The sequence below is a fragment of the Oreochromis niloticus genome, linkage group LG6, assembly GCF_001858045.2.
Source record: "Oreochromis niloticus isolate F11D_XX linkage group LG6, O_niloticus_UMD_NMBU, whole genome shotgun sequence".
NCBI classification, from domain to species: Eukaryota; Metazoa; Chordata; class Actinopteri; order Cichliformes; family Cichlidae; genus Oreochromis; species Oreochromis niloticus.
The window spans coordinates 7,334,487-7,353,469 of record NC_031971.2 but is presented as its reverse complement, the minus strand read 5'-3'; the positions used below and the strand labels follow the sequence as shown (position 1 = coordinate 7,353,469).

Genomic DNA, 18,983 nt, shown 5'->3' with positions numbered 1-18,983 from the left:
CGTCTTCACCCTTACTGTCAGACTCTGAATTGATGGTTCTGCTGTATCTCACCTGGCTGAGTGGGGACACAGAGTTCCCACTGCAGGAGCTTGGGTTTGAGTCTGGCCTCGACCATTTCCTGTGTGCCATACCGCCTCACTCTCTCCCCACCTTCCTGTCTGCTGTCTGGCAAAAGGCCTCATGTTCTGAAATCTCTTCCTCTCCATCATCTTTGAGTTTCTTTGAGTGGAGCTTCTTTTGCAGCTGTGACAAAATATAGAACGGTTTCTGCAACCGGGGAGTAAAATGTGCTGCAGTGTGAGGGCGCACAGGTGTAGGTGTGGAATTTTACATATAAATATTATAGTTTACTTCATGCACAAGAAATGTAGACATTTAATCTAACCCACTTTGCATCAACTACATAACCTTTATTAGAGAATGCATTCATAAATTGTGTGTATCACACACACAAACACACATCCACTAAACTCTCTCTTTTTATCTCTCTCCCTCTCTCTGGTGAATGATGGAGGTTTGGTGGACTGTGTGGTTTGTCTGGCTGAAAGTTGTGTTTTTTTTATGTGTGGTGTGTTGTGAGGCTGATGATTTAGTGTAATTGTGTATGGTGTTGTTAGTGTAGTTTATGTGGTGTTAGTGGTTTTTCCTGGATGCAGAGCAGGTCAGTATGCCGTGGACTTTTACACCACCATGTTAGGGATGGAGTAAAGTAATAAAGCTTGCGTGGAGAAGCTGCTGCAGGGGCTTCCTCAGCTGAGCTCTGAGGACAGAGCTGTCCTGGATGCTAACTTTTCTTTGGAGGAGATTAGTGCTGCTGCTGGTCAGCTGGCTCCTGCACAGGGTGGGCTGCCTGCAGACTTCTGTAAAGGTCTGTTACTGGCATCGAGTCATCATGTGGGGCTCTCTCTTCTCCCTTAAAAACAGAGATTAACATTACAGGGTCTAAAACCAAATCAGAGATATTTGCAATAAACAGACATCAGGAGCAACAAAGTTACTTACCAGCAATACAGGTCAGAAATGCACATTTAAACATTACAAGATATAAAAACAAGTCAAAGATATTTGAAATAACCAGACCTCAAAACAACAAAGTTGCTTACCAGCACTACAGAACAGAAATGCACATTTAAAAATTACAAGATATAAAAACAAATCAAAGATATTTGAAATAACCAGACCTCAAAGAAACAAAGTTACTTACCAGCACTACAGGACAGAAATGCACATTTAAACACTACAAGGTATAAAAACAAGTCAAAGATATTTGCAATAAACAGACAAAAGAGCAACAAAGTTACTTACCAGCACTACAGGACAGAAATGAACATTTAAACATTACAAGATATAAAAACAAGTCCAAGATATTTGCAATAAACAGACATCAGAGCAACAAAGTTACTTACCAGCACTACAGGACAGAAATGAACATTTAAACATTACAAGATATAAAAACAAGTCAAAGATTTTTGCAATAAACAGACAACAGAGCAACAAATTGACTTACCAGCACTACAGGACAGAAATGAACATTTAAACATTACAAGATATAAAAACAAGTCCAAGATATTTGCAATAAACAGACCTCAAAACAACAAAGTTGCTTACCAGCACTACAGGACAGAAATGCACATTTAAACAGTACAAGATATAAAAACAAGTCAATGATATTTGCAATAAACAGACCTGGAAGCAACAAAGTTGCTTACCAGCACTACAGGACAGAAATGCACATGTAAACGTTACAAGATATAAAAACGAGTCAAAGATATTTGCAATAAACAGACTGGAAGCAACAAAGTTGCTTACCAGCACTACAGGACAGAAATGCACATTTAAACATTACAAGATATAAAAACAAGTCAAAGATTTTTGCAATAAACAGACAACAGAGCAACAAAGTGACTTACCAGCACTACAGGACAGAAATGAACATTTAAACATTACAAGATATAAAAACAAGTCAAATATATTTGCAATAAACAGACATCAAGAGCAACAAAGTTGCTTACCAGCACTACAGGACAGAAATGCACATTTAAACATTACAGGATATAAAAACAAGTCAAATATATTTGCAATAAACAGACATCAAGAGCAACAAAGTTGCTTACCAGCACTTCAGGACAGAAATGAACATTTAAACATTACAAGATATAAAAACAAGTCAAAGAAATTTGCAATAAACAGACATCAAGAGCAACAAAGTGACTTACCAGCACTACAGGACAGAAATGAACATTTAAACATTACAAGATATAAAAACAAGTCAAAGAAATTTGCAATAAACAGACATCAAGAGCAACAAAGTTACTTACCAGCACTACAGGACAGAAATGAACATTTAAACATTACAAGATATAAAAACAAGTCAAAGATATTTGCAATAAACAGACCTCAGAGCAACAAAGTTGCTTACCAGCACTACAGGACAGAAATAAATATTTAAACACTACAAGGTCTAAAAACAAGTCAAACACATTTGCAATAAACAGACATCAAGAGCAACAAAGTTGCTTACCAGCACTACAGGACAGAAATGGACATTTGTACATTACAAGATATAAAAAAAAGTCAAAGATTTTGCAATAAACAGACCTCAAAGCAACAAAGTTGCTTACCAGCACTACAGGACAGAAATAAATATTTAAACACTACAAGGTCTAAAAACAAGTCAATCACATTTGCAATAAACAGACATCAAGAGCAACAAAGTGACTTACCAGCACTACAGGACAGAAATGCACATTTAAACATCCATCCATCCATCCATCTTCATCCGCTTTATCCGAGGCCGGGTCGCGGGGGCAGCAGCCTAAGCAGAGAAGCCCAGACCTCCCTCTCCCCAGCCACCTCCTCCAGCTTATCCGGGGAACACCAAGGCGTTCCCAGGCCAGCCAAGAGATGTAATCTCTCCAGCGTGTCCTGGGTCTGCCCCGGGCCTCCTCCCGGTGGGACATGCCCGGAACACCTCACCCAGGAGGCGCCCAGGAGGCATCCTTGTCAGATGCCCGAACCACCTCAACTGGCTCCTTTCGATGTGGAGGAGCAGCGGCTCTACTCTGAGCCCCTCCCGGATGGCCGAACTTCTCATCCTATCTCTAAGGGAGAGGCCAGCCACCCTTCGGAGGAAGCTCATTTCTGCCGCTTGTATCCGCGATCTCGTTCTTTCGGTCACTACCCACAGCTCGTGGCCATAAGTGAGGGTAGGGACGTAGATCGACCGGTAAATTGAGAGCTTCGCTTTTACACTCAGCTCCCTCTTCACCACGACGGACCGGTGCAGCGTCCGCATCACTGCAGCCGCAGCACCAATCCGTCTGTCGATCTCCGGCTCCCTTCTCCCATCACTCGCGAACAAGACCCCGAGATACTATTCCGTCAATCGCTACCTTATCGTGGTGGAGGGGTTTGTGTGTCCCAGGGATCCCAGGGGCTATGTTGTCTGGGGGCTTTTGCCCCCTGGTAGGGTCTCCCATGGCAAATTGGTCTTGGGTGAGGGACCAGACAAAGAGCGATTCAGAAGACCCTTATGAAGAGAATATCGAGGGAACAGTTTACCCTGCCCGGGATAGGGTTACCGGGCCCCGCCCTGGAGCCAGGCCCGGGGAGGGTGCCCGAGGGCGAGCGTCTGGTGGCCGGGCCTTAGTCCATGGGCCCGGCCGGGCACAGCCCGAAGAGGAGACATGGGCCCATCCTCCCGCAGGCCCACCACCCGCAGGAGGCGCCATAGGGGTCGGGTGCATTGTGTGCTGGGCGGCGGCCAGGAGCGGAGGCCCTGGCGGACTGATCCCCGGCTGCCAAGACTGGCATTTAAACATTACAAGATAAAAAAACAAGTCAAAGATATTTGCAATAAACAGACATCAGAGCAACAAAGTGACTTACCAGCACTACAGGACAGAAATGCACATTTAAACAGTACAAGATATAAAAACAAGTCACAGATTTTTACAATAAACAGACATCAGAGCAACAAAGATGCTTACCAGCATTACAGGACAGAAATGCACATTTAAACATTACAGGATATAAAAACAAGTCAAATATATTTGCAATAAACAGACCTGAAAGCAACAGAGTTACTTACCAGCACTACAGGACAGAAATGCACATTTAAACATTACAGGATATAAAAACAAGTCAAAGATATTTGCAATAAACAGACCTCAAAGCAACAAAGTTGCTTACCAGCATTACAGGACAGAAATGCACATTTAAACATTACAAGATATAAAAACGAGTCAAAGATATTTGCAATAAACAGACATCAGAACAACAAAGTTGCTTACCAGCACTACAGGACATAAATGCACATTTAAACATTACAAGATATAAAAACAAGTCAAATATATTTGCAATAAACAGACATCAGAGCAACAAAGTTGCTTACCAGCACTACAGGACATAAATGCACATTTAAACATTACAAGATTAAAAAAAAAACAAGTCAAAGATATTTGCAATAAACAGACATCAAGACATCTTTTAGCTCAGCAACTTTGTTGCCGATTCATGCAGCACAAGGAAATATTAGCACAGAGGCTGACAACGCAGTGCCAGGTGCAAGAGAGCTGCAACAGGAATCGCAGCAGGTTTACCTGTGCAACATGTCAGAAATTCACCTGTGCCAAATGCAGGGATGATGGACACTGGGTCTGCAAACGCTGTAAAGTTTGAAACACTGAAATAAAACAGACTTGTGTATCCATGTATTGTGAATGTGTGTCTTTTGTATTTAGGTTGTAACACAGAGGTTTGGCCTGCCTTGAATCTGAGTAAACAAATGCGAATGTTGCACAAACACATACACACACACACACACACCAAATCTGCATTTATTTGTCCCACAAGTGGAAATCTGCATTGTCATTCCAAAAAAGTGGACAGAGCACGGTATAGAAAGTGCACTATACAAACAATCTGGAAACATATTTATGGACACGAGTATTCAAAAATATTGGTGTATGTATACACACATCTATCTATCTATCTATCTATCTATCTATCTATCTATCTATCTATCTATCTATCTATCTATCTATCTGTGTATAGATAGTGTGTATATATATATATATATATATATATATACACATAAATGGTAAATGGTAATGGCCTGTATTTATATAGCGCTTTACTAGTCCCTAAGGACCCCAAAGCGCTTTACATATCCAGTCATCCACCCATTCACGCACACATTCACACACTGGTGATGGCAGCTACATTGTAGCCACAGCCACCCTGGGGCGCACTGACAGAGGCGAGGCTGCCGGACACTGGCGCCACCGGGCCCTCTGACCACCACCAGTAGGCAACAGGTGAAGTGTCTTGCCCAAGGACACAACGACCGAGACTGTCCAAGCCGGGGCTCGGCCCGGCAACCTTCCGATTACAAGGCAAACTCCCAACTCTTGAGCCACAATCGCACACTATATATATATAATATATGTATATATATATATATATATATATATATATTAATATATATATATATATATTATATATGTGTGTGATATAGATGTGTCTGTGTGTATAACTAGACTTTATGCTTATTATATAAGGTTTACTACATAAATATATAAATATATGTACAACTCTGTGTATATATGTTTATGGCAGGCATCCAATGTAGTGACAAGATTGACAAGAACTATATGCATATGAGAAATATTGCACATAGAACTACCATGGTGTATAGTACACTGCAGGTAAGGAAGGAAAGTAGCCTTGCAGGGAGGAAGACCTGAATCTCTCATGGTTAGGGGTTGGGGGAGGGTGTGTTTGCACAACAAAGCAGGAGAACAATGGAGCTGAAGACTGTGAAAATCTCAGCGGGTGCCAAGAGGTGTTAAGGTCGGCGGGAATTTATGCAATTTGCGCAGGTAGTAAATCTAGTAGTAGGACTTGCACCAGGGAAAAAGGCTCAGTAATTCTAGTGTTAAGCCAATTTCTTTGGGATGTGTCCACTGGAACGCAGCGTGTTTCCTCTTATAGGTGAGAATCAAACTGTTGCCTTGAGCTTGTGGAACAATTCAGTGGTATGAAGCTAGGATTTTGCATTTCATGATGAATGACTCATAAACCTGTACATAAACCTTGTACTTGAGCACAGCCACTTTGCAGTTGAGCAGCAATTTGATTCGATTTCCTTTTTGCCTAATTTGCTCCTCCTGAGCCTTAAGAGCAGTTGCCATTGTACAAAGAGCAGCCCTTATAGCCTCTGATTGAGGCATGGTGGGTTGATGATTTCAAAGACCCATGACCCATGTCCATCGTTTTATGACCACAGTATACTCATATAACGGATGTCAATCCAGCAGATTATCTTTGGCATTGGTGGATCAGGAGATTTGCAACATGGATGCACAGCCGACAAACGTGAAGCAACTGTGTGATGCTATCATGTCAATATGAAACTAAATCTGTGAGGAATGTTTCCAGGTCTTTGTTGAATCTGTGCCACAAAGAATAAGGCAGATCTGAAGGTGAAACAGTACTGGCAGGGTAACTAATGAAGTGGCCAGTGACTGTATTTAGTGTGTAGATGTTTTTTCAGTATTTTATTCACAATAGCAGGACAGAATACCACATGACTGTGTCCTTGTGTTATACCCTCTTTGCTGCAGTGATGCTGCAGACAAACACAAACATCGTGATTAGACATTTAAGAAGAGCCTCTTAAAGATGAAGGTCTGTGTCTCTTGACCTAAACACATAATCCAGTTAAATCTAATTTATGTTCATCAATGCCCCTCACACTGTAACTTAAAGTATGGTAGGAAACTTAACAAGCACTGATAAAGCTTCATCAGTAGCTCGAGCAAGACCTCAAAACCTTCGATCACCACGGGTGGTTAGCAGACTGTGGTTGTACCATGCAGCCTAATAACATGCAGTAAATTGCAGGTTAAAGCAGTCTGCTTACACTTTGTTAAACGAGGGAAGGAACTAATGTGGCTGTCACATTACCCTTTTGTCCCATTTCATCCCAGGACTTGATTAAATTGCTGCTCACTTTCTACAGTACTTAAAACTGATCAGTAGGACCTGAAACTGCAAACATTCAAACATTCAGGCCGAGTAAGAATCAGTTGGTGAACGTATTAATCTACTACAATTAGCAAATTAATAAATAAACAGGAGAAAGTTACAACGCTAACAGAGTCATGCAAGTTTTTGACCAGGAGGTTAAACTCATGCAAATTAGCTTCACCCAGGCTCATGAAAACACTGTCCTGCTAATAGATAGCAGATCATTGTGTCAGTGTGTCAGGATGGTTTATACTTGAGCTTTTTTCACACAGAACAAATTTTCTTCATTTTTTTTTTAACGATTACCAAAGTCTGTGAATCCCAAATTGTTCAGTTGTTCTTTTTGCTCCCCATCAGGTCACTTTCACCATGTGACAAAAACAACACCCCACTGTACACACTCGGGCCACCGGCAACTTTCTAAATCCTCAATAAAAAGCTGACAGGTTGCAATGATGTTCCAAATAACATTAAGAAAACAACTAAATACACAGAAAATATTATGAAAATTGGTTTATTTTATATCTCCTAGTTTGAAATGAAGCAATAAAAAACATGTATAAAACATCACAAACTGCAATATTTTACAATGGTTACGTCCTGCTGATGCAATGGAGACATCTTCCAGTGACAGTCTTCATCCGTGTGTGTGAGGAGGCTCCTAAACCACCGACACAGAAGTGCATGTTCACAACTCCCTCTGTGGAGGTGGGTCAGGGCCCTCCTCACCCAGGTGAGGAGGGGTGGTGCTGTGGCCAATCAGGTATGAAGTGCTGAGAGTGGATCCTTGGTCCTCTGTGCAGCTCTGTCCACGCTCAGCTTCCCTGCAAAGCAATAACACAAGAAAGGTGTCATTTTAACACAAAACAGCATTTTCACAGTATGTTGTTAAAAAGCAATTTAACCCAACGTATACACATGAAAAATATAAATAAAGCTAAACCTACAGTGCTGCTGACATAGGACGATGATTTATACCAACTATTGGAAGAGTTTAGTCTTCAAGACAGTTTGTTGTCAATGTGAGGTGATAACTTACATAGTTGGAACACAGCACCACTCTCCAGTTTTTCACTTGGTCATCCATCCTTCTCATCGGTTGGTCGGGGTAAGGCTGTCTTCTGGGTGGGTGTTAGCTCCATCTTGGACGTTGAATGTCTGAAGTGCTGAATTCTGGAGAGAAAAAGTGTAAACAAGAGACTACAGTCAGTTCACTGCATCATTTTTAAACCTTTTCTACTTATTTGTTGTTGACATTAAGTACAGACTACCTTTGTCCTGCATGGTGAATTGGGCTTGGGAAAAACATATATTATTCATTTAAAAAGTTACCTGTGATATTAAGAAAATGGAAGTAATAACAACTAAAACCTACCTTTCAGTCACAATGTAATATTAATATTAATGTCCATATCAACAAAAAAAAACAATACAATACAATAATACAAGAGTTACAAAGTTAAAAACATGTTCTAACATAAACTAATCAGAGTCACTGTCATCAAGCCAAAGCTCAAAAGGCCTCTCCCAGAAACGTCTTACTGCAAACTACCTGAGGATGTTGAAGGGGCATCAAACTGGTCACTTACCTTGCACCTCTTTGCACTTACCTCTTCGTGTAGATGTCTTCTCTGCTTCTCTTGCTGAGGAAGGAGCAGCAGAGGGAGCATCTGAGAGGAAGCAGATGAGGAGAGAAGCTGAGGAGAAGCAGCAGAGGAAGAAGCAGCAGAGGAAGCAGATGAGGAAAGAAAGCAGCAGAGGAAGCATCTGAGGAAGCAGATGAGAGAGCAGGTGAGGAAGGAGCAGCAGCAGGAAGCATCTGAGGAAGCAGATGAGAGAGAGGTGAGGAAGGATACTCAGCACTGAGGAAGCATCTGAGAAGCAGATGAGAGAGTGGGAAAAACTCACCATACTCACCTTCACTGATACGCTGGGTATCAGTGTCCTGAGCTTCATCAGAAGAGGAGGAGGTGAGAGAGTGGGAAAATACTCACCATACTCACCTTCACTGATACGCTGGGTATCAGTGTCCTGAGCTTCATCAGAAGAGGAGGAGGTGAGAGAGTGGGAAAATACTCACCATACTCACCTTCACTGATACAGCTGTGTTAAGTGTTTCAGTGCATCCTTACCAAAACCTGCTCCTCCCGCAGGCCGTCTGGAGTTTGTGAATGGTGGTTGGTGTATGAGCGACGAGGCTGCCACCCACTACAGCGCCGTCATTGACCAGATGACCATTGGCCTGAGGTTCCTTAACGAGACCTTTGGAGCCTGTGGCCGTCCCCGCGTCGCCTGGCACATCGACCCCTTTGGCCACGCCCGGGAACACGCCTCCATGTTTGCACAGGTAGCATAGCTCTTTATGTTTATTCTTCGAGTTTTGTACAAGTCACATTTCAGAATTGCTCAGCTCATTCACTGTCACACTTTCAAACTTTGGCCATGTTTAATATCAGCAGTATAGGGCAGAATAGAAGGATGAGCATAATTGGTCCCCTTATGGAAGGCCTGATTTCTAGTGAGACTTAAAATGGGAGAATTTATCAGTTAAAGAAGAGAGTTGAGGCTAATTAGAGTTAGATGGTAGTGCTCATGTCGAGAAAGACTCCCCATTTTCTCATTTCCACTCTTTGGCTGTATCTTCATTATCAGATTTGCTGCTCTCCAATGAATCAAATAGGCTTATTTCCAGAATGCTGCATTATTACATGAAGCAGGCACAATTTAGTTCACTGGCTTTCCATTTGACTTTCCTTTAACCATTACCTGTCTGTATTTTGCTTCAGATGGGATTCGATGGCTTCTTCTTTGGTCGTCTAGACTATCAAGACCGGGCTCGCAGGATGAGGGATAAGGAGCAGGAGCTTCTGTGGAGAGCCTCCGACAGTCTTACTCCTCCAATGGCTGACCTCTTTACTGGTATACAAAGTTTCTTTCTTCACACCTTTATGTGAATGACTTCTGGACTCAGCAACAGGACTGTGTTACATTATTTTTTAAATGTTTGCCCGCATTAACCAACAGGGATCCTTCCTAATGGCTACAACCCTCCTGAGGGCTTCTGCTGGGACCAGCTCTGCAGTGACCCACCTATCAGAGACGATCCTGATCTTGAAGACTATAATGTCGATGATGTGGTGGGACGGTTCCTCGTCATCGCCAACAGTCAGGTTGGCCACAACTCCACACTGGCGCACACAGACACTGATTTGTCAGTAACGAGGTGTTCCTAAAACTGCATGTTTAACTAACACTATGAAAAAAAAAATGCATGCGTTAAATCAAAAGAAAACAAACAACGTTTTCTGATTTAGAAAATGAGGAAGTAGAAGTGATGCTGTGCTTTTTATCCCAGCCTATATACAACTGTGACTAGCTAATGTGACATGAAAGATTCCAGTAGGAACCTCTTGTTTCAAGTAATGTCAGCATATCTTCATGCAGATCCCCATAAATGTTTTTTCTCATCTTGTCTGGTTTTGTTTTATGAACCTGTCACAATTACAATAATAAAGCCATCTACAGATCGTGTATGCAATGTCCTCCTTTAATAATCCACATTCACCACTTTAGCCATCATATAAATGTGCTTTAAATAGTGTGAGGTGTGTGTGATTGAAGAGATGTGTGAATTGTTTAATTTCACTCTTCTCTTCTCTTTTCTTTTCTTCCGTTTTGTTTAGTTAAATCTGTTAAGCATCATTTCCTCTTCCTTTTTTAGTCTACGGTCTATAAGACCAACCACATCATCATGACCATGGGCTCAGACTTTCAGTATGAGAATGCCAACCTGTGGTACAAGAACCTGGACAAGCTGATCCACTATGTAAATGCGCAGCAGGCAAATGGCAGCAAAGTCAACGTGCTCTACTCTACACCGTCCTGTTACCTGCAGGAGCTGCACCGAGCAAACCTCACCTGGTACGGTGAACTTTAAAGGGGCAGGATAATGTTTTCTTGTTCTAGCAACACTGTTGGTGTTACACTCTATTGTAAAAAGTGTTGTCTTGTGCATTTTGATGTCAGCTACATCCATTGGTTTTCTATCCAGGCCTTTGAAGACAGATGATTTCTTCCCCTATGCAGACGACGCTCATGATTTCTGGACTGGCTACTTTACCAGCAGACCAGCGCTGAAGCGATATGAGAGGATCAGTAACAGCAACCTGCAGGTACTCTGTGGTTTACTGTGTGCTCGGCATTACACTTTATGTTGACAACATCACAACATTCAAACTTCTGCAGTTCTCTAATTACCCTGTGTAACTTTAAGTCCTGTCCCACTACATTAGAGCTTTCAGAAAAATGTAATTGTAGTCTTTTAGCATAGATGGTAGTTAGCATGCTAACATCCAAACTTTTAGAATGTTAGCATGATATATGCTAGATAAGTATAACATTGTCACATTACACTAACAAGCTTTAGATTTTGTTCTGTGAAAACAAAGTTTATCTGACTCTTAATATGAACTGTGAGCAAATAAATGCTAATATATAGCATGAAACACAGTGTTAGCTGGCACTTAATAAAGCTATCACTGGTATCCTGCGTCTATAGAACTACCTTGAGATGTGGAAATATGGGTCTAATTGTGGAAAATTTATACCTGCGTGACTTTTTAAATCGTGTTTACATTTTTTCTCATAATAGACTTGTAACCAGCTGGAGGTACTTGGTGGTCTAACTTCCAGGAAAGGACCCTTTGGGGAAGGTGACAGCCAGACGATGAGTAAGATTTGATTGAATCTTTTTTGTGTCTTCTTAGTGGGTTCTGCACAGGCACACTCTAGGTACTCTGGTTTACAGACTTGAATATCAGGTTAACTGGTAATAGCGTGACCATAAATGGTTGGCTGTCTTCATGTGCTACTCCTGTGATGGACTAGTGACTTGTCCAGGATGTAGGAGAGCTGGGATGGGCTCTAGGCTCCCCACAACTGTGAAGAGGATAACCGGTTAAGAATATGGATGGATACCATTTTAAAAGTTGTATTTGTGTTGCTAAAACCAATTGGATGTCAGACAAGAGACTGAGTGATGGCTGCTTTCATTGGTAGAGAAAGCCATGGCTGTGGCTCAGCACCATGACGCTGTGTCGGGCACAGAGAAGCAACACGTAGCAAATGACTACGCCAGGAAGCTTGCTAACGGCTGGCAACACTGTCAGGTACTGCAGGCTTTACAGAAGTTACATGTGCTAAATTTGTCTTTACCAGAAAGCGTTCTTCAGTCCAAACTTTCTTGCACAGGTTTTTTGTCTAACTGTCGTCTCTCTTTCAGGTTTTAGTCAGTAACAGTCTGGCTGCTCTCAGCGGCTTGTCTGCTGAGCGAATCTACTGTGATAACCTCAACGTCAGTGTTTGTCATCTCACTGAATCCAGCAAGAAGGTAAAAAACACAGAAAATAGACTTTGAAGGGGACCCGCTTTACTCATTTCCAACTGATCTTTATTTTTGGAATTGACTAAAGTAGATTTGCATGATTTACAGTGAAATCCTTCGTCATCTTTGCATTGGTGCAGCCCTATTTAGAGTCCTATATAAGTCATCTGTGTGATTACCAGCCACTGATAAAAGGTTTGAACAGCAATCCCAAAAGGTTGATTCTGTTCATCTGGATGTGACGTTTTTAGAGGGAAAAACGTTTCGTCACTCATCCAAGTGACTTCCTCAGTCTCAGCTGACTGCAGGTTTCTCCAACCTTATAAACAGAACAATGGGCTGTGAAGTCAGTTTCTTGATCATTACTATGCAAAGTGTCTTGACCATTGATCAACAACCACTGATCAACGGTCTCTGATATTGATCAATGGCCATGAGTACCATTCACAGAGAGTTGGGGAATGGCTGCAATCAGAGCATTGTAAGATGGTGAAAGATGTTCCCTTAGGTCCCCTCCTGGCCTGCTTGCTCAAACCAGCATTCCTCCCTGTTCAGGATGTGTACATCCTCATCATTGAAAGAGTGTCCACTGGCCTGTCGGTGTAAATACGCTGTGGAGTCCTGGCCTGACGAGGTAGCTCTTCTGTGTTGTGCCATCTGCTCTGCCAGAGGTTGTTTGGTTTCCCCCATGTATAAATCCTGGCAATCCTCCTGACACTTAACAGCGTACACTATGTTACTCTGTTTGTGTCAGGGGACCCGATCCTTGGGGTGGACCAATTTTTGCGCAGTGTGTTTTGGGGTTTAAAAGCCACAGAGACCCGGTGTTTAGAAAAAATGCGTCTCAGCTGTTCTGATACTCCTGACACATAAGGGATCACTACAGGTTTTCGCTTAGGCAGCAGTTTTCCTTCCCTCCTGGATCGACTGGTGCCTTCCCAGCTTTGACAAAAGTCCAGCTGGGATAACCACATTTACTCAGGGCCTTCTTGATGTGATGTTCTTCTGCTTCCCTGGCCGCTGTGTCTGTTGTAGCGTCCAGATGACACCCAGATTGTGCTCCAGTGGATCATGAGAGTCAAACCTTAAATACAGACCCGTGAGCATTTGTTTATAGTACACATCAACTTTAAATGTCCTCCTTTACTGGTGGAAATCTCACAGTCTAGTAATACATGCATCAAGATGTTTGAACAGCAAGTGGGTAGAGTCACAGCTGTGTGCCCGAGTCAATATCCTGTCTGAGAGTGAGCATTTAAAATCTGAAGCTTTTGGCTCATAAGGATTACTTGTACATGCACTGACCCTGTCATTTAAACCATGTTTAACCATGTTAAATAACCATCCACTAGTAACATAATAAAAAAACATAATATGTCATCTTAAATGCACTGCTGAACACTCATATATCCTCAGAACAAACAGTGTATTTGAGGTGTACAGCCTGAAAAACCTGGGTTACATCTACAGTTATTGGAAATACATTCTGTGTAATTACAGATCAGACTGAATGCTCACGCTGCCTTTCTTTCGCTTTTTTTTTTGTCTCACTCAGTTCTCAGTCAATGTGTACAACCCTCTCGCTCGGCCTGTCACTTGGCCCGTCAGGCTGCCGGTCAATGGAACAGCGTACAGCGTGTCAGATGCTAGTGGCAAAGCGGTGGACTGCCAGGTCAGTATGTGTGCCAGCAGCAAGTATGAGATGATCCAAAACAAGCTGTGCAGCTGTCAGACAGTGACACAAGATATAGACGGATCTCATCTCAGAGAATGAAGGGTGCGATACGTTTTCACAGCACTGTGGGGTTTTTTTGTATCATTCAACAACATGTTCAATATGAGCAAAGATAACACTCGATAATGTGTTTGCGTTGAAGGTGGTTCACGTGTCACAGGCCACTCACGAAGTTAGGAGACAACGAGGCTTTGCAGTCAATGAGCTGGTCTTCCAGGTTCAGGCTCCTCCTCTGGGCTACACCACGTACACGGTGGCCCTGATCCAGGACGGACCTCCACCCGCACCTGCACAGCAGCGTGCACCCACAGTGATCCAGAATAAGGTCCTAACACAGCATTTAAGTCCAAAATATTCAAATAAATAAACAAAATCTTCTGAAAAAGGAACTGTTTTTGTTTGTTTTCATGCACTCTAGTTCTTACAAGTGACCTTTGACCATGAGACAGGCCTGATAAGCAGCCTCAACAATCTGGAGACCAAACAGAGCATCAAACTGACACAGAATTTCTACTGGTTAGTGTTTCTAAAAAAAACTGAATTCCACAAAGTGAACACGCTTTTTTGAAGTTGAGCTTCCAAAGGATGTGTTGTTAAAACGTCCCAGGTACAACGCCAGTGACGGTAACAACGTAGCGAGCAGGCAGCCTTCCGGAGCCTACATCTTCAGACCCAACTCTTCCACACCTGTCATCATCAGCCAGACAGCCAAGACAGAGATCATCAAGGTAGAGATCTTTGCTCGTATCCAGACGCAGATTCCTCATAGCAAAGTTTTGTTTTTACACTGTTATTCAGTTTACTTCTAAATTATAGGCTGCTGTCATTTTATATGTGTGGGTGTCAGAATTAACATGCCAACATGTTTTACCTCCCTGTTTAGAGGCTAATATATGTAGCCTCTAATCTTGTACTGCAATGCTCTCATCCTCAGACGTCAGTGGTGCAGGAGGTGAGGCAGTGGTTTGCTCCCTGGGTGTCTCAGGTGGTTCGTCTCTATGCTGACAGCAGAGCTCTGGAGCTCGAGTGGACTGTGGGACCTGTGCCGATAGAGTGAGTTTAACACCTGCACACTACATATGTAATGGAGATGTTTTTAGAGATAAGTGGTTGGTGAAATTTCTGTTCTTTTCAACCTTTCTGAAAGCTCAGTGCTTAATGTCAACTGTTCTTCGTGGGGAGAAAAACCTCATTTGGGGCAATATTGTGGCAGAGATTTACGCTTCTAAATATTTCCTCATATCATAGCAAGTGATTGGTGTAGATTACAGTTATCTTTTTCCCCATGTCAGATTATAAATACATGGAAAGAGGGAATTTTAGACCATAAGATTCCACCACTGGGGAATAGCTTTAGCTCATAATTTCAGGTCTATTTTAGCCATTTATTTATTTATTCATGAGCGAGAGAAATAAATTCAAGGGAAAGCGAGGAATCTTAGCCAAAATGCTCCCCACACCACCCACCTTTAACCCATGTCACACTCACTGTCTTGACCCTTTAGTGACAGCGTGGGGAAGGAGGTGATCACTCGTCTGGACACCAGTATCAAAACCGCCGAATATTTCTACACTGATTCCAACGGCCGAGAAGTTCTGCAGAGGAAGTAAGAGTTTCCTTTTTTTTTTTTTTTTTTTAATGATTGAAAATGCATTTTAACCTTTTAAAGTTGTTGCAGTTGTTTTGGATAGTATTTTACAGATTATATACAAAGTAAGACAGCTGTATAGTTATGTGATAGTTTTACATTAAAAGAATCCAATTCTGTACACTTAGCTGCGTGCGTGTGTGCGTGTGTGCGTGTGTGCGTGTGTGTGTGTGTGTGTGTGTGTCCCATCCCCAATCCCCCAAACAGGAAAGACTTCCGGCCCACCTGGAACCTGAAACAGTCAGAACCCATTGCTGGAAACTATTACCCAATCAACTCTCGCGCTTATATCAAGGTATGTGTGTTTGTTAGCTTCCATTTAGAGAGACAAGCAACAGAAAGCATTGACTAGTTTTATGGATTATCACAAGTGATGTTTTCCTTTCACTTGTGTGTCTTCAGGATGATGTGGACCAACTCACTGTGGTAACGGATCGTTCTCAGGGTGGAGGCAGCATCCAGAATGGTTCTCTGGAGATCATGGTGAGGCATAAAGTCGTAGCCCATCACCATTAGCATGTTGACCCCATCTAAGCACACACAAGGAGTTCTTATTAAAGTCTCTTTATCCAACCTCCTCACCCTCAGCTCCACCGCCGGCTGCTCCACGATGATTTCCGTGGTGTTGGTGAACCTCTCAACGAGATCTCTGGCATCTTCCCAGACGGGCTGGTGGTCCGCGGCCGCCTCCTGCTCACCCTCGATCCCCCGCAGACTGCTGCCGACACGCACCGCCCCCTCGCAGAGGGGATGGTGTTGCAGCCGCTGCTTACATTTACTGATGGAGATCTAAAGCCAAACACTCAGCTGGAGGTATGTAAATGGTAAATGGACTGGTACTTGTATAGTGCCTTTCTACTCATTCACCTAATCACATGCACATTTGTACAGTACTTGTACAAATACTGCATGTATTTTAAAGACATGTTATTAACACACTTCACTAATCGGGTCACAAAATTCACGGTGATGTGATTGGTGTTTGAAATGTTAGCAGTGTGAGAACCAGCTGGCCTCCATCTTGCAGGTTCCTGTTCAAACACCTTAAACTCCTGTGTGTAAGCTTAAGAAAAGCTTTGTACAGTGCTGTGACCTGCACTGTATAAACTGCAGGCAGTTCCTGTGAGAGTCTGCTGCTTGTTTTGAGTCATTGTCTCCAACTGTCTCTGCTGCTGGTTATAACCCATTTCTGTCCTGCTGTGTACATATTTGCATTTTTTAGACATGGTTTCACTCGTTCTCAGGGGAACTGAGCTAAGCTGTGTTGCCTTTAGCGCCAACTGCTGCTGACATGTTTTCATAGCCAGTAATTAGTCAAAATTCATATCAAATTTATGTAGTAATTCTATAGAAAATGTGGTTAGAATACACTAAATAATCTAATTTTTTTTTAAAAAGGCATGGTTTCTGTGAGTGAGTGGTCTTTGTCTTTTAGTTCTCAGGGCTTCTGGCTGCACTGCCCCCTGCTGTCCACCTGCTGACACTCAGTCAGTGGGATGAAGACTCGGTGCTGCTGAGATTGGAGCATCAGTACCAGAGCTCAGAGAGCAAAGTGAGCTCTCAGCCAGTCACAGTCAACCTGCAGGTCAGACATTCAGAAACACTTCAAACCTTGTTACAGTCAAAGTGACCATACGATCATCTGTCATGCAGTCGTTTTTTGTTTGCAATGCAGTGGAATGTCATTTTGCTGTAACTATTCCCATCGTCTTTCCTGTCTGTGCAGAAGCTGTTTTCAACTCTGGAGGTTCTGGGTGTGGCTGAGTTGAACCTGTCGGCCAATCAGTGGAAAGATGAGATGAAACGTTTTGACTGGACTCCTGAGAAAGGTACAGGACACCAGTGTTGTGTCAGTTAAAGTATAAAAAATTTACACATTTTCTGCATCACCAACTGAATACTTTTATAATCCAGTGAAAATGAAGTGCACAGTCTGTGCTACAGTCAGTGGTTTTATTATCAATATGAAACTTATTTACAAACATATACTGCACTCAACGTAACTCAGTAATCCATTATTCTGGCTTTATAGTACACTGCTCTTCAATCGCACTTCCATTCGTAGTGGGGATTCCCTGATATTTGCAGATTTTGGCCTTTGTTTACTGTTGTCATAATTTCAGAACATTATTTATATCAGAACATTTGTCAAGATATTGGTGTAGTAATATAAAGACTGGCAACATCTGGATTTTTCAACATCTGGCAGGTGACCAGCACCGGCTTCCTGCCATGCACTGAAGGAGCGCTGGGCTGATAGAAATCTGCTGACGCCTTTTAAATCTCTGATTGTAGTCATCGACTTAACAGTTTCCCTGCAGGTGCTAATTAAGCCAGCAGGGAGCCATAAAGAGTCATAAATAAATTGATATGCTTCATAATGTAATGTATACTACAAGGTGTTTCTGGAGCTCAACATGTTATTTTGTTCCTTTGTGAGGAGACTTGGTTGCTGATCACTGACCCGTGTCACTGCTGGTGTGTTTAAAGATTAACAAACCAAAAACACTTTGTCGTTCGTAGTTGTGCTCACATAATGTGCCTGTTTTTCAGGAGAAAAGCCCCTGCTGAAGACATTTGAGGACCCCTCCACGTGGGAGGTGACCTTAAGACCAATGGAGATCCGAACGTTCCTTCTCAAAGTCAACCTTAGATAGCCAATCACACACAAGATTTTATAGGATGAATTATTGTATATTGACATTCCTGTGACTTGTTTACGTTGCTGATTTAATAAAGTGAGGATTTTTAGGGGAAAAAAGGATGAATGAGAAGTTGTATTCACGCTGCCTATGACTTTAAATCGGATCACAGCTGTAGCCCGGACTGACCTGTGCAAAAGTCATTTCAAGATGCCTTCAGACTTTGACACAGAATATCTGAATAAGATTGTCGTAACACAGAATTTGTTAAAAGCTGCCTTTTAACATTTTTCAGAACATTTACATTTGTGGGTTTTCTTTTTTTAAAGTACGTGCTGTTGCAGTAACAGAATATCGTCTCCCACAAAGTGATATGTGCAATAAAGTGTAATCTTTGCATTTCTGCCGTGTTATATATACTTTGATTTTTCTACTTATCAAGAAGCAGCTGATAATAAAAATCAATTATCCTTACTGTGCTGCCCTCGTGTTTGTGCCACAAATCTATTGTATAATCAGTGAAGCAGCATTTACCTTCTGA

At 42.2% G+C, this 18,983-nt stretch overlaps 1 protein-coding gene across 1 annotated transcript; it reads left to right on the top strand.

Moving 5' to 3' along the window:
* The first annotated feature begins 8,918 nt into the window (after positions 1 to 8,918).
* On the top strand, positions 8,919 to 18,916 carry man2b1 (mannosidase, alpha, class 2B, member 1). Its single transcript, XM_019360222.1, has 21 exons — positions 8,919 to 9,003; positions 9,187 to 9,380; positions 9,820 to 9,952; positions 10,058 to 10,203; positions 10,755 to 10,954; positions 11,085 to 11,205; positions 11,685 to 11,763; positions 12,092 to 12,201; positions 12,315 to 12,422; positions 13,972 to 14,088; positions 14,294 to 14,476; positions 14,570 to 14,667; positions 14,759 to 14,879; positions 15,086 to 15,204; positions 15,657 to 15,758; positions 16,008 to 16,095; positions 16,203 to 16,283; positions 16,389 to 16,613; positions 17,236 to 17,385; positions 17,527 to 17,629; positions 18,354 to 18,916. The coding sequence occupies exons 1-21, from the start codon at positions 8,919 to 8,921 to the stop codon at positions 18,455 to 18,457; spliced, it is 2,667 nt and encodes an 888-aa protein (XP_019215767.1). The 3' UTR covers positions 18,458 to 18,916.
* The last annotated feature ends 67 nt before the right edge of the window (positions 18,917 to 18,983 follow it).

Bases quoted from the DNA above. Each gene is read 5' to 3' on its own strand.
- man2b1 (XM_019360222.1), top strand. From the start codon at position 8,919: ATGAGAGAGTGGGAAAAACTCACCATACTCACCTTCACTGATACGCTG. The intron at 11,206-11,684 runs GTACTCTGTGGT...TTCTCATAATAG, and splicing joins TCAGTAACAGCAACCTGCAG to ACTTGTAACCAGCTGGAGGT. The intron at 12,202-12,314 runs GTACTGCAGGCT...TCTCTCTTTCAG, and splicing joins ACGGCTGGCAACACTGTCAG to GTTTTAGTCAGTAACAGTCT.